Genomic DNA, 14309 nt, shown 5'->3' with positions numbered 1-14309 from the left:
GCGGGAATACTTCATTAGGCTACTTCTCACCTTTGAGACGTCAGGAACGTTTTGGGGCTTTTTGGAATGTGCAGTGAAACCGACGATACCCATATCGAGAGGGAACACAATTTCAGCCTGCGGATGAACCCTGTTCACCTCGAATTTGGATGTTGGAGTCACGTCAAAGAGGCAACTGGCGAGCTCAGGTATTCCGTTTCTCGACCTGCATGAGTAAAAACTGACCCGGTCGGCCTGTAAGATCAGGGCAACTCTTTGCAACACTTTGTGAAGGGACTCCTCCATGTCTCCCTGTTTCTGCAACTCCTGGACCAGCTCGAAGATGATGGCAGATTCTTGCACAGAGTTAATATCCTTGAAGGAAGCGGTGTCTTTGACATCAACGGTTGCAGAAAAGGCGGCTGACAGCGCTTCAGCCCGCATCTTCTTATCGAAGTATTCTTTGGCGAACTGCGGGTTGTTCTCCAGGTATTTCTCCACGCTATCCTTGTCTGCCATTTTGAACTTGAGTAGTGCTGTTTCCCTGTCCTCTTTTCACAAAAGCATCACCTGCAGGGCTGTGTAAAAATGGAGAGGGGAGCTGTGCTGTGGCCTACAGGGTTGGGTGGATCAGTAGCATTCTCCTCCACGGTCCCCAAGGGAGTAACTCATTCCCGTGTCCACCGACAGACTGGGCATAGGAACAGGACATGAGTGCGGTTTAGGGGCTGAAAGGATCAAAGTGGCCACTAATTCATGTGACGTCATGACATTAAAACCCCTGCTCTAAGCGTCCTTAACCCGCAAATCCCAACGCTGATCATTAGATAGGCCTGGATATCGGGCAACACAGGAGAGAGTGAGACTGTTGTCAGGTCAAATGCCAGGTTGGATGCACGGGCTGCACCAGGAGAGAGGATGTGAAAGGATGGAGAGGTAAAGACTAACAGCTATCCTAAAGTGAAATCTCAACGATTGATAATTACACAATGTGTTCAAGCAGAAGCCATTTCATCAGGTTTCCTTGCAAACTTCCTAGAAGGCCAACACTGCATCAGGTACTGCTGTTGCTACAGATGAGGAAGAGCCTGAGTAGTTTTCAGCGATCGTGTTCAGAGCTGTAACGGTAAAGGTAAAAGTGTGGAGTCTGCCTGTGTGCTCTAATTAAGTCACCATCATCATGGAGGTATCAGTCCTAGAACTGGAAACTGGCCAATTACTGGGACCTGGTCGTCTGGGAACAAGGCCCTAAACAAAGATGGCTGGCTATTATTAACTGAGTGCTCTGTCTGGTTAGCTGCTGGCAGGTTGGCAAGACAAGGAGTTCCCCACTATTTTTTTTGCCTGGGGATTAAGGCAAGCTTATCAAGGGAGAACTATAAAAGGTGTGTGTGTGGATGTGAGACATTGTGGAAGTGAATAAGAGCAGTCCATTTCACAGTGGGGAAAAAGGGTGTTAGTGTGCAACGAAGAAAGACAGGCAGACAAGACAAATGTAATGATGAGTAAGATGAATAGTAACATATTTCTGATGTAATTGTCTGATTCTAATTCCTGTATTTTGTTTTCTAACTTAATGAAATGAGAATTGACTTTTTAAAGAAGTATTTAATTTTGAATTTCTTACATTTTGGGTTTCTTGGTACTAAATTGAGACTATGTAACAGCAGTCAAGTTGCAGGATTTCTTTACATTTCAGTTATATTACAGAAATGTGATATATTCTGCCCCCCCCCCCCCCCCCCCCCCCCCCCCCCTCTTGGGCAGGGCCCTTCTAACTGTTCCAATGTCAAGGCCCAAAAACAGCAGTAATTGAGCCTTCTTCGTCAGGAGAAGTTACTGATTCAGCCAGCATTATCTCCTCGGGCAGGTTGTTCCAAAGTCAAGTTGCTTCTTCTGTTTTCACTATTAAAATGATGTGTATATGTGTATGTGTCTTGATTTGTATGTGCTTATGTTTTTTTCTGTCAAAACTATTGTTTTTAAAGGTGCTATACAAATAAAGTTTATAATTATTATTATAAATATTAAGCCAGTTGCTCAGTCATCAATTACGACCCACAGAAGTGTGTGGCGGTGTCTGGATCTGCAGAGACCCTGCCCTCTGCCTGTATTTTCTCATTTTATTGTGTTCAGGAGGTTTCTGGGTGTCAACCTTTATGAAATATGTAGCAACCAGGTTCCATATTGTGGGCACACATCCAAGTAGAAGCTAAAATTGCAGAAACTGGGTCGAAACAGATGCAAATATAGTGAGGCAAAATGCCAAGGGGACAAAGCTCGTTCCAAGACGGGAGTGAATCTGGGGTTGGCTTTAACCCTATGGAGAGGATGGGCAGACTTTGAATGTTGTGTTTACAAAGCGCACAGATAAATCCTACTCATTCTGCCTTTGAAGACACCAATGGTCGACCGGACAGAGCGAGTGGAATGGGACCATATCTATGCTGAAAAACAGTTTTTTTGCATTCTACCTTTTAAAATTGTTTTATTTTGTACATTTGTTATATTGTAAATTTTTACATTCTGTGGACAGCAAATTATAATTTCATTGTACAGGGAAACATGTTTCCTTAGTGTGCATATGCCAATAAAACTTTGAACTTTAACTTTAAAATTTGGTAGCATTAGCTAACATTAGCTACCATGTGCATAAGCTACTGGTCATACCAGACCACATAAGGCCATATCACTAAAACACTAGTGTGTTAAAATGAGCTTATGAAATGAAATAGTCATTTGTGAGAGGAAGTATGTAATATTGTGTGCCTTAATTTGTACAATAGATTTAACATTCCCAAACTTAAACCTTATTTATAGTACAAGCCCAAATGCTGTGTATTTGGCAATAAGGTATTTGGCCCAATCCCACATTTGGAGGGGGAAATTTGGGAAATGGAGTTACTTAAGTTTCACACCCCATCAACATGAAAAACTGACTCCTGCTTAAAGCAAATACTGTACCACTATACAGCCCATAATGGGAAAAGCATGCACAATCCTGGCAGTGTAACATGTAGAGTTTCTTGGCCAATCTTCAGGATTATGAAACGTCGCCTCTGGCCAAATTCCAGCTGCTATTATTTCTGCTGAAGATGAGTGATTGTGCTGTTTTCCACTGGCTGGGGCTTTGGTTATGCAACGTGCAGATGTGTGGCTGTGCTCTTTTTATTCAACGAAGCCCTTAGAGGACTTGCCACATGAGCTCAGTGCATAATAAAAGCATCGATTTATAAAAGGCTGCCACAGGACATGAAATACAAACCTGTGTTAGAGAGTAGTTACCATATTTCTCTTAACTTGTATGTACTGTAAATGATGATTCAACTGCGCAAACGTGGAACAGCAGAATGAAACAAGTCAGAAAACTGGTTATTTACAGTAACTGTTGTTAAACCCAGGTCTTCTTGGGAAAACAGCATGTTTTTAGTTTTTGAAAATAAAGTGGTTCTCGTACACATGAAATAACATTATGGCAGCCATTTGCTTTTGATGACCGGGTTCTCTCTTTTGGAGACATGTGCAGAAGTACACAAATGTGTACTAGTGCACAAGACTTTTTATCTAACTTGCATATTATACCATCGTCACTGATCGTCACTGGTGTTTGAAACTTCAGACTTTGTGCTTAGAGAATATGTGATTATCTCTCTTTCCCATTGATTATTTACTGTTTAAAGTGGACATGAGCACTATGTTGACCGTTTATACAAACACAGTGCTGGCCAATATCAAAGAGCCCCTTGACAGCATAATCAAGTCAACAGATGATGCAATCATATGGTGGATGCTGCCGGGAAGCATTCACGCCTACTGAAAAGTGTTTTTGGTAAATAAGAAGGGAGAAAGGTCTGGAACATGCATTGAGTGCAATCCCATTTTTTCACACAAAAAGGGGGTTTCACTTCATGCACGCAAAAAACAGTGAAATAAACAAGTGAAATAAAAGTGTGTTTGTATCCACACAAGCATTGTAAAGCTTGTTCCAGATGGTCCTCTTGGCTTTGGCTAGTGGTTGCTTTTATAAGACCAAAAAAGCATCAGCAGCTCTGATAGTTTTGGGCGTGGGGTACAGAGGGGTGGTGGGCCAAGAGAGCAAAACACACAAATCAGTAGGACTGGGGCCTGCAATTATGTAAATGTTTGTCCAATGGACAACCCCCTAGCTGTGGGGAGAAAAGGGGAGGTTCGGATCTCCAGAAGTCATTGTGCAATACTTACCAACTCTATATAAGGCCACAACTAAGACTAAAAACAAAGGATTTCTGTGAACTCTCCACTTCATTTCATTCGGTAAACAGGTATGCATTGACAATGGACTTTTTTTTATAGTTTTTGTATTTTAAAGTAAATGATTGGTGCTTTTCCAAAATATCTGTTTTTGAAGCTATCTTGGTTCCTTTATTCAGTGTTTTTGGTGGTGGTAGAATGCTGCGGTACGTTGTGGCCCTCTGTCTGCTGGCTTTGTCCTGGGCACAGGACTGCCAGGTGGCCAACATCCAGGTCATGCAGAACTTTGACAAGACAAGGGTGAGTTGGAAGATTTATTTATCTCTATCATCGTATTTATATCTGCTTTGTCGTATTATCTTCAGAGGTTATTTGGTTTTGAGATAGATTGGAATATTATTTCTGTTTAGACTGTGTGATACTAATTAGACCATTTAGAAATATATTTACTTTAATGATTAACACTGAGGAGTAAAGTGGACTCACACTCGGATTTTTCTCATAGTATACAGGTCTTTGGTATGCCGTAGCAAAGAAAGACCCAGAGGGTTTGTTCCTACTTGACAACATCGTGGCCCAGTTTACTATCACAGAAGATGGCAAAATGACTGCCACTGCTAAAGGCAGAGTTATCATCCTCAAGTGAGTTCGGTTCTTCACTGTGAAGGCTCACCTTTCCCCCACTTGAACTGTGAAATTGTGCGACATTCTACATGTTCGATCCTTAAATCAGTATGCTTTATCTACTCCATTTTGCCTATATATCCATCTCTTTTTGACCACTAGCAATTGGGAAATGTGTGCCGACATGTTGGCCACCTTTGAGGAAACCCCTGATCCTGCCAAGTTCAGGATGAAGTACTGGGGAGCTGCAGCCTACCTGCAGACTGGAAGTAAGTTGTGAGGCATTTAATCCTGAACACTAATGGGACATAACTTGAAATAAATTAGTTAACTAGAAACTAATTAAAGACAACTAACGTATTGCGCGACAGCGTGTTGTTAGCTTTTGGCATATTCAGTTGGAAGTGACTGACATTACATTGCAAAATGGATTGTTGACCTTTAGAGAACTGTTTAGATTAATCATCAGCTGCAGCATTTGTTATATTGTGACCCTGGAGAATGAATCAAACCAAATGCTTACCAGGAAATATCATTAAGTGTAACTTTGACATCACATGAAGGCTTAGTATAGTTATTTATTAATTATCTGTAATTTTATATACTTATACGCTGAGCCACAATTTTAGACATGGCACGCAATCTTTAAAATATCCCCATGATACCAGTCCAGACCCAAAGTGTTGTGTTTTTAAGTGAACTTCAATTTTTTTGTATCAAGTACAGTATGACCCGTAATGATGACCTGTATGTTTGCATCTGCCCTTGACTTGGTTAAGCTGTCAAGGGACTCTTATCTCCCAGCACTTTTTTGTACAACAGGCCCATAGACAGGGGGGTTCAGGTGGTTTAACCCCCCCCCCCCCGACTGCCAATAATTCAAATCCCCTACCCCAAATACAAAATGAGCTAAACCAAACCAAAGCCCTAATCTTGTTAAAAGCACCACTTCTGTGAATTGGTTAACTGGCACGTGACATGTAACAATCCACGCAACTAACTTTATGCACTCATAGCAAAATCTGTGTGGCCAAGGACATCAAAATGAAGGTTTTGAACCTCATAATTAAATACAAAACAAGGGAAAAACTGCAAAAAGGTCCACTTTTTGAAAAAACAACAGAACCCTCCCTTCCACTAGGCTGGCTACGGGCCTGCATATATAAATATATAGCTTACAAAGTGGTCATGTTCACAGAAAACAATTAATGTGAAAGAGATAAAATCACATTATCTCTATACCTAAAGTCTAGAGTTTCAAACAGCAGTAAGTGACGATGGGTTGATGAATGAGTAAGCTAAAAAGCGCTTATGTTCTTTTTTTTTTAAGATTATATTTTAGGCCTTTATTTAAATAGGACAGCTTAGACTTGAAAGTGGAGGGAGAGAGAAAAAATGGGAATGACTTGCAGCAAAGGGGCATAGGTTGCACTCGAACCTGATGCGTCTATGTATGGGTGCCCGCTCTACCAGGTGAGCTAACCAGGAACCTGCTTATGTACTTAAAAAGTAAAAAAATGTTTATGCATTTAATTGAAAGAGAAATTTATCTCAACTGTAACTTAAACAGTAGCATTTATTGTGAACAAAGACACTGCCATGTACAAAACATCAAAGCACCTCTGAGACATAGTCGGTAGTAAACGCTTTTGGCCTCACACTTACCACACAAGTTTGGGAAACGGTTCACAAATAAAGGATGGTTTGGTAAAAAATCCAAACTCTCTCTCCTCCTCACACTCTCCGTCCTCTGCTCTCAGATGACGACCATTGGGTGATTGACACCGACTATGATAACTACGCCGTCCACTACTCCTGCAGACTAGTAGACTCTGACGGCACATGTCTGGACAGCTACTCAATGATATTCTCTCGTCATCCGACCGGTCTGAGACCAGAGGACCAGCGCAACGTCCACCAGAAGAAGGTGGACCTCTGCCTGCTGGGCAAATACAGACGCGTTGCACACACTGGTGAGTTCAACTAAGTCCTCCTCTGTGTATAATAAAATGCACAGTAAAACAGCCTTAATATCACCAATAGTATAACAGCTGTTAACATTTAGGCTTTCATCATATATTTTTTAAGACATCTACTGACAAAGTGTTTTTTTTGTTTGTCTTCTTTCCACTGCAGGTTTCTGTGACAGCAGCTGATTTGCTGACACTCAGAAAATGTCTTTTTGAAGCACCAACCTTTGGGACAGTGTGTCCCTCCCCTCCGCATGTCTTAACCTGAATCCCACCAAAGTTCTCTCTCCTCTGCTATTGTCTCCCTTTCTTCTGTCTATCCTAAAAAAGGGAATGTAGTGTGTTGTTCTTAAAAAATAAACTAAAAAATGGTGACCTATAAACTATGACATTCACATGGCTAATACTGCAAATAGAAAGAAAAAATGACTGCATCTAACACAACACAACTTGAATGTTTATATATATTATATACATCACATATTTACATTATTATGTCTAAATAAAATTAAAAGCTTTTTGTGTTATAGGTGGGAGTAAATCCCAAATTGTGTCCGACTCTGGCGATGCCCTGAGCTTTTCTCTAGTGCAACCAGGAGGGTGACATTGTGGTTTAGGGTGAAAGGCCTCAACAACCATTGAATAGAAAATTGGTACAACTACATTCATGTCTGCCTTAGGAAGGAATTGTAATCACTTGATTACTTAACTTTTCATGTAGTGACAAATGCATGCTTAATATAACTCCAAAACTAATGGCATTCCCATCAACCTCAGCTGCATTGTGCGTTTACGCCGAATTAGAAAATGTTAGCATTCAATGACTAAAGTGAACATCATACCTGCTAAACAACAGCATGTTGGCATGCTGACATGAGCATTTAGCTCAAAGCACAACTGTGCTTATCAGCCTCAGAGCCAATAGCATGGCATGGTTTCCTTCACAGCTCATCTTTTAGCAACACATAATCTAATCACAGCGGATTACAAAAATTGACTAAATGTTTTCTACATGAATACGTTGTTACTTTGCAGATTACGCTGAAAATTAATTATGGAGTGGAGCACAAGAATGTGTTTAATCAGCCTGATGGTAAATGGAATACTCTAATGCCTAATTCTTTTAATATCAGAGTACAGTTAAGTGAACAAGACAAAGCCATGACACTCTAAGCTTGTTTTAGTTTGTTTAGTAATTGAGCAAAAGTTCAAAAGACTATTAGCCCTGAAATACACTCTGTGACAAAACGTACACAAAGAACTGTCGTGTTGGAAGGAGATTTACATTTTATTGCACACTTTTGTACAGTACAGTGCATGGCAAAACAACTTTGGAGTACATGATTAGAATAAAACAGAAATGACTAAAAAAAAACACCCGCAAAACGGTCAAAAGTTGGCCTAAAACAATGTTATGTGAAATCAAAACCGATCTAAAAGATGACAGTGTAGCAGTGTCTGTCTGTCGGTCTTAAGTCCATCTAGTCCCATTTCCAAGATAGCAGGAACAAGAGGGCAACTTAACCCCCTATCCCCCGCAGAGAAGACCTTTACTAATCCCCTTCCTTAAATAGTTAAGTATTAAGAGAATTAACTCATGCAATCTCATTCCAGCCTCACAGAGCTGCCAACTTTAAAAGTGAAGGTGGAAGTGAGCTCCACTCGAACAGGAGAGAACACATGGACAATGGCATGTGCGTTTATGGTCTAGTTAGCTATTGGCAAATCAAACATTAAGGTTAAGGTTGGAAAAAGATGTTGGTCATGGTTAAAGTCGCATGGATCAGAAAGGTTTGTCCAACGGTCTGCAACACACTAGACAGAGAAACTCGGCCACACTTTATAGTGGAACTAGGGGATTTATAGGCAGACCGCTTTGTTCCAAAATTATGACTATGAATGTTGACAAGACCACAAACATCTTAAACAAAGACAAATAGTTCTCTATTATTTTGTCCTACAACTAAATACTGTCAAAATGGCAAATAACCATTGCTGCTTAGGGGTAATTTCCTTTTCTTCAGAACAATGAAAATGTTACACACAAACACCAAAGATATGAGTTACTTGAACTAGGAGTGAAGGAACACTTTGCTTACAGCTGGCTAATAAATAGAACATACTGTATTAGGCAGGTTGTAAACTTTCATGCAATAAAAACGGTACATCCCATGATGATACAAGAAAAGAAAACGCAGAACATTGTACAGTAACACACCATTATCTTTTTATATTTATGGAAAATAAAAGCTCTCATGTAAAAGGCAGTAATCTCACTTATGAAAAACAACAACCCAAAAATAAATAACTTCATCAAACACACCAAAAATAAAATTCACTAAGAACATCGTAAATAAAACTGAAACGTACGCAAAAAGAATGAAGCAGGAAATAAACCTTTGGGCAAGGGCTAAAGAACTGGACTTTTTTTTCTTCTTCTTTTTTTTTTTTAAATTGTCATACTCATTCAGCATGAAACAGACTTTTAAATAGTTTTAAGATGATAAAATATGCAGCATTTAAAAAAAATGTCCCTTCATGTATATATTTTTTAAAGTATGATATGTATTCCACTAATAACTATTCCAGCGGTTTGGATTTCTACTTACTCGGAGGAAAAATATCACGTAATATTTGATTATCTGTTCTGGAGTGAAGATAAAAAGCTTATTGCAGTGTTACAACAAACCTTGTTTATAGAAACTGCACACTATCATGCTTGGAACAAACTATTCTATGTCCCAGTATTGAATGGATCAGAAATTTGTACCCATCGACATGACAGCAGAGGCAGTATATCAAAAAAAAATAATAAAATAAAATAAAATTGCAATCATCTTACATGAGTTCTCAGGCCCACTCATGCAGTTTAATACGTTTTGGAAATTAAAACAGAATGAGTTGTGAAAGCAGCCTTCCAGAATAGTTTGAAAACATATTTTACTCACCTTTCTTGCTCACAGAAGTGCTGTGTTTGTGGAATCAGTGTATGACAGAGTGTTTATGATACGATGCAGGGGTTAAGTTTCATGGATCTCGTGAGCTAGTCCAGTGGTTCTCAACCTTTCTGGCTTACAAAACATTTAAATGGAGGCAATGTCTACTTGATAGCCATTGCCACAGATTCCACATCTATATGACCAGGTGAACCAAATAGTGACACCTGAAGGCCTGAAGCGGTAAAGGAAAAATAATTGCTATTGTTGTATGTGTGGCAGCTTTGCTATCTTGCCCCTGGGTGAGGAGGGGTCCTGATGCCCAGGCTGGGAACCACTGATCTAGACTCTCCTCCAGCTCAGGCAAGGCAGTAGTCAATGTGTGACAGGAGCTCCCTGTGGCGGCTGGTGGGGTAGGGCGCCCGACACTTTGGGCACTCCAGGAAACTCTCGTCCAGGAGGTTGGTGACTTTAGAGGGAGATGTCGGACCAGGCGGGTCGTTGATAGTAAGACGCTCAAAGCTGTTGTAAGAGCTGGGCTCTGAGAAACGGCTGTTTGGCTGTTTCTGAAACACCAACAATTAAGATTAATTTAGCAGATGCTTTGGCCCAACGTCATACATTAAAAGTATATTCAAGTCTCATAAGGGCAGAATAATACTTGTAATTGCAATTCTAATACTTTTACATTTTTGACATAAACCTTCCTAACTGACTGAAGTTGTATTTTTGAAAGACATAATGAATGAATGTGGTTATGATGTCCAGTTACACTTACAGCAGACTCCAGTCTAGCAATCTGATCCCGGGCTTTGCGAAGCTCCTTCAGAACTTTATGTAATTGGTGCTGCATGCTCTGACGATCAATCTTTTCATTCTCAAAGTCCTTGGCAGAGAGTTGGATCTTAGGAGGGGTAGAAATAATTGAGGAGGAGTGAGCCAAGAACTCAGTGTACTTGAATTACACAAGTGGGATCAGTATGGATGTCTAAAAATAAATAGAGCTAGTCACTCACAATAGTTAGAATTCATTGTGCTTCATACTACATAATAGTTCTGAGTTGATGGATTTTCCACCTATACCCCCACGGCAAACATTAAAATTGTGTAGTTGCTAATTGCTGACCTCAGCGTTTGTTTTCTACCATTTAACACAGATTTCTGCTTGTGTGAACTGTGACTGCAAGTACATTTACAGTGTTACCTGTTGCTCCAGCGCGGCAAGTCTCCTCTGTTCTTCATTTTGGCTCAGAAGAGACTTCTGCAGCATATTCACCTGTGAGGCCACATTATCAGTAAAATACATCACATTTAAATCCCGTCGCATTCAAATGAATCTGGAATCAGATTTCATTTGAATAATCTCAGATATCTATTGACAGCGAAGGTGATGTGTTACCTGCAGTAGAAGTTCAGCGGATCTCTTCCTCTCCTCCTCCAATCTGATGTCCATATTCTCCAATTCCATTCTCATCCTGTCTGACCGCTCAGACAACGCCTTTCTCTCTTCACACGCGGCATGTCTGGATGCAATGTATTTTGCAATCCACATAAATATTGGGATAAATCCGGTTTACTTCTATGGTACTTAGAAAATACTGGTTTGACACCTATGTATTGCCGTTATTGTTAAAACATCAATACAAGTTATTGAGCTCTGTGTTTGTCAACCTAGCATAGTAAGGTCAGTAAAACATTTGACTATTTCTTGGCATTATGTTGTGCAGCAATGAGAATTTAAGAAAGTAAAATTGATAGTACGGGGTATTTTGAAGGTAAGTGTCCTAATTAATCTCCAGTTCGGCCTTATCTAAAACCATAGGCCTATGTGGTTTCTTTGCACCGGGCAGATGAAGAAGAGCAGACTTTACCTGTTGCCGAGTCGCTCTGCCTGCAGCTGCATCTTGGCCTCCTCCAACTCTTTGCTCTTCTCTTCGTACTGCCTCAGAAAGGTCGACAGATCCCTGCACTTGTCCTCATACCTGCTCTGCAGAGCCGACATCTCCTCCTGGAGCCTGGAGACCCGCTCCTTCTGAGACTGCAGCTCGGCCTGAACTTTCAAGGTCTGCATAGCCAAAGAACCGCCCCACGCAAATTTTCACAACATTGTCTACTTTTGACCACTTTGAGTATTTCTTTTCTCCAAAACAATTTGAGAAATGAATTATAAAAGATGCCTAAATCGATGTAATGTAAAATGTAATGGAGTTAGTGCAGGTGCATGTAGATTCAGTGCTAACCCTTTCACAGAGAGATTGCAAGGTGCAAGCAACACTAGCCACAAAAAGGAGAATATGTAAATTAATTACACAGAACCCAGAATCCTAAAAAATACATAAATAGTAATTAAATGAAATCCTATAACATTTACCTGTTCCCTCTGCACATCGAGCTCCTGTTGGCTTTGGGTAACTTGATCTTTTTGCCTCTCCAGGTCTTTCTGTAACCCCATAAGCAACTGCTCATAGTGGCTCTTCAGCTCAACGTCTTTTTCTGGACCTGCAGAGCTGGCAGGAGCTAGCAAAAGAAGTGGCAAAGTTCATCAAATTAAGATGCTATACTGAAATATTCATTGCAATAAAAACGTCAACTTTTCAGTCCTTAGCATCGTCTGTGTGGAGGATTTATAGAAAGTTTTGCTATTTAATGGTCAAAGCCAAACAGTCCAGACAGCTGCTGTGGTTACTAATGATTCTAATTCCAGAATTATTTCCCCATCTATCTTCTCCCATCTCCTCAAAGTCACCTTAAAAGGAGAATCCCAGTCAATTTTAATATGTAGCTCTGTTGGCTGTAAATTTGGAGGGCTGTCAGTAAAATGAAAGAGAGCAAAATGAGAGTAAAATGAAAACAATCGGTGCTGTCTACACCATGTTATCCTCCTGCTAGATTATGCACCCAACAGGCTTAAACAGGGCAAGTTTTAAACATGTTTTTAGCCTCTAAACATGCTTGAAATGTCATTACAGTTGCCTTCCCATGTGCAGTGATTCCTTTCAAGTGAACTCAGCAAATATGACTGCTGTAGATGTGACAGAAAGGCATAAACGTTTTATTAATAAGTAAAGCCAGTGCACATACCTCTGTTTATTTCCTGTATTCTGGTGAAGTCCACACTAGTCAAAACACGCCTGTCACATCTACAGCAGTCAAATTCCCTGTGTTCACTTGGAAGGATTAACTGCACTTGTTTTCATTTTTCTCTCTACTGATAGCACTCCAAATTTACAAACAGAGCTACGTATTGAAATTGAATGGAATTTTCCTTTAAGAAGGCGACGGGCTAAAAAAAACTATTATTTGAATCAAACTGCATAATTCCCCTTATTTCCCCCTTTTCATATTCCATCAGAGCACAAAATTAAGCATTTGTTAAGTTCAATATAATTATTTTAATTTTACATTTCATGATCATTTGCAGGGAATAGGTTGAGAATGTGAGAAGTAGCCAATTCAATAGGGCTGCATGATATGAAAATATGAGCTAAGGATATTGCTTCCGATAAATTAGTAGATATAACAGTCTACTCCGTTCTGCTGCTTTCAGTACTCTGCTAAAATACAACTAATTGCAAATCCAATGAAATCATTTCCAAAATTATTTTACTGAACAAATTATCCTTGAATTGAACATAAAATGGCACCACTAAAAATTAAGGACAGTTATATTTTAAAGTGCAGTTGGGTGTGTCTGTCGCAATTTGATGACGATAAAAAAAAAAACGATAAATTGTGCAACCCTACTATTCCCTTCTTCCTAACATTACTCACCAAGTGAAGTGGCCTCTTGTTTAGTTTGTTGCCGTTTTGCCGGGGCCAGCTGCTGCTCCAGCTCCAGCGAGCGGGCAAGGATGGACTGGACGTAGGCCTCTCTCTGCTGGTCGTACATCAGCCACTGCTGGTTCTTCTCAAGAGCCTGGTGGTGAGAAGCACAAGCCAGACACTTACAAACTATATTCCGCGTATTTGAACATTGGACTTGTTCAATTCAAGGTCACTCCTGTATTTATTTTGTGACAAGGTTTTTTTTAAAATCATTAAAACTACTACGTGGCATTAAATAATCAGAATGTTTTCTTCTATCCTGAAACGTTATACCCAGTTTCTCCTTGGTTGATAGCACCTATTGTTATTGACATAAAACTGAGTGCTAGTCATTGAATGATGAACTTCAGAAAAACATTTCATTTCCCTGGCTCTGAACAGAGTGTCATTAAATGAAATACTTCAAATGTAAGGAAAAAGAGCGAGCTATTGATTTGGGTACAAAGCTATGGTACAAAAGCATTTTTCAATAGTGAGAAAGTACATACTTAAATTACAAACAGGAACCCACAGTAAATAATTGAATGAACTCACGTCTCTCAGTTGATCTTGCACCAATGCCAAATCGGCTGAAGGTAACGGTCCATTCTGTAGAAAGAAAAACATTTTTGGAATAAACCCAACTCGACTAAATGAACTTATATTTTTAGTTACACTGGTTTCTAAAGGAAATGGGTTGGATCTGCTTTAAGTAGCAAGTCGTAATAATCCAAACTCTGTGTCATGCATCGAAAAATTATCCAAT

At 39.9% G+C, this 14309-nt stretch overlaps 2 protein-coding genes across 3 annotated transcripts in view; one reads left to right on the top strand and one right to left on the bottom strand.

Moving 5' to 3' along the window:
- Positions 1 to 14309, bottom strand: part of pde6c (phosphodiesterase 6C, cGMP-specific, cone, alpha prime) — a 32715-nt gene that overhangs the window by 12281 nt on the left and 6125 nt on the right. Inside the window, exons 5-10 of one of the 2 annotated variants that reach the window (XM_032502442.1) lie at positions 14099 to 14152; positions 13511 to 13655; positions 12111 to 12256; positions 11611 to 11804; positions 11139 to 11262; positions 10944 to 11015 (exon numbers count right to left, since the gene is read on the bottom strand). In XM_032502442.1, coding sequence (XP_032358333.1) covers positions 10944 to 11015; positions 11139 to 11262; positions 11611 to 11804; positions 12111 to 12256; positions 13511 to 13655; positions 14099 to 14152 — 735 coding nt within the window. Of the gene's footprint in view, positions 1 to 30; positions 695 to 10943; positions 11016 to 11138; positions 11263 to 11610; positions 11805 to 12110; positions 12257 to 13510; positions 13656 to 14098; positions 14153 to 14309 lie in introns of those variants that run through there. The other variant, XM_032502441.1, reaches the window with a different exon arrangement.
- On the top strand, positions 4052 to 7244 carry rbp4 (retinol binding protein 4, plasma). The gene is made up of 6 exons (XM_032502550.1): positions 4052 to 4280; positions 4389 to 4509; positions 4715 to 4851; positions 4996 to 5102; positions 6594 to 6806; positions 6970 to 7244. Exons 2-6 carry the CDS (start codon positions 4408 to 4410, stop codon positions 6987 to 6989), a joined length of 579 nt encoding a protein of 192 aa, XP_032358441.1. The 5' UTR covers positions 4052 to 4280; positions 4389 to 4407; the 3' UTR covers positions 6990 to 7244.

This window comes from Etheostoma spectabile, chromosome 21 (assembly GCF_008692095.1).
Source record: "Etheostoma spectabile isolate EspeVRDwgs_2016 chromosome 21, UIUC_Espe_1.0, whole genome shotgun sequence".
Taxonomy (NCBI): Eukaryota; Metazoa; Chordata; class Actinopteri; order Perciformes; family Percidae; genus Etheostoma; species Etheostoma spectabile.
Note: the sequence above shows the minus strand (reverse complement) of the source record. Positions and strands in the feature narration are given on the sequence as shown.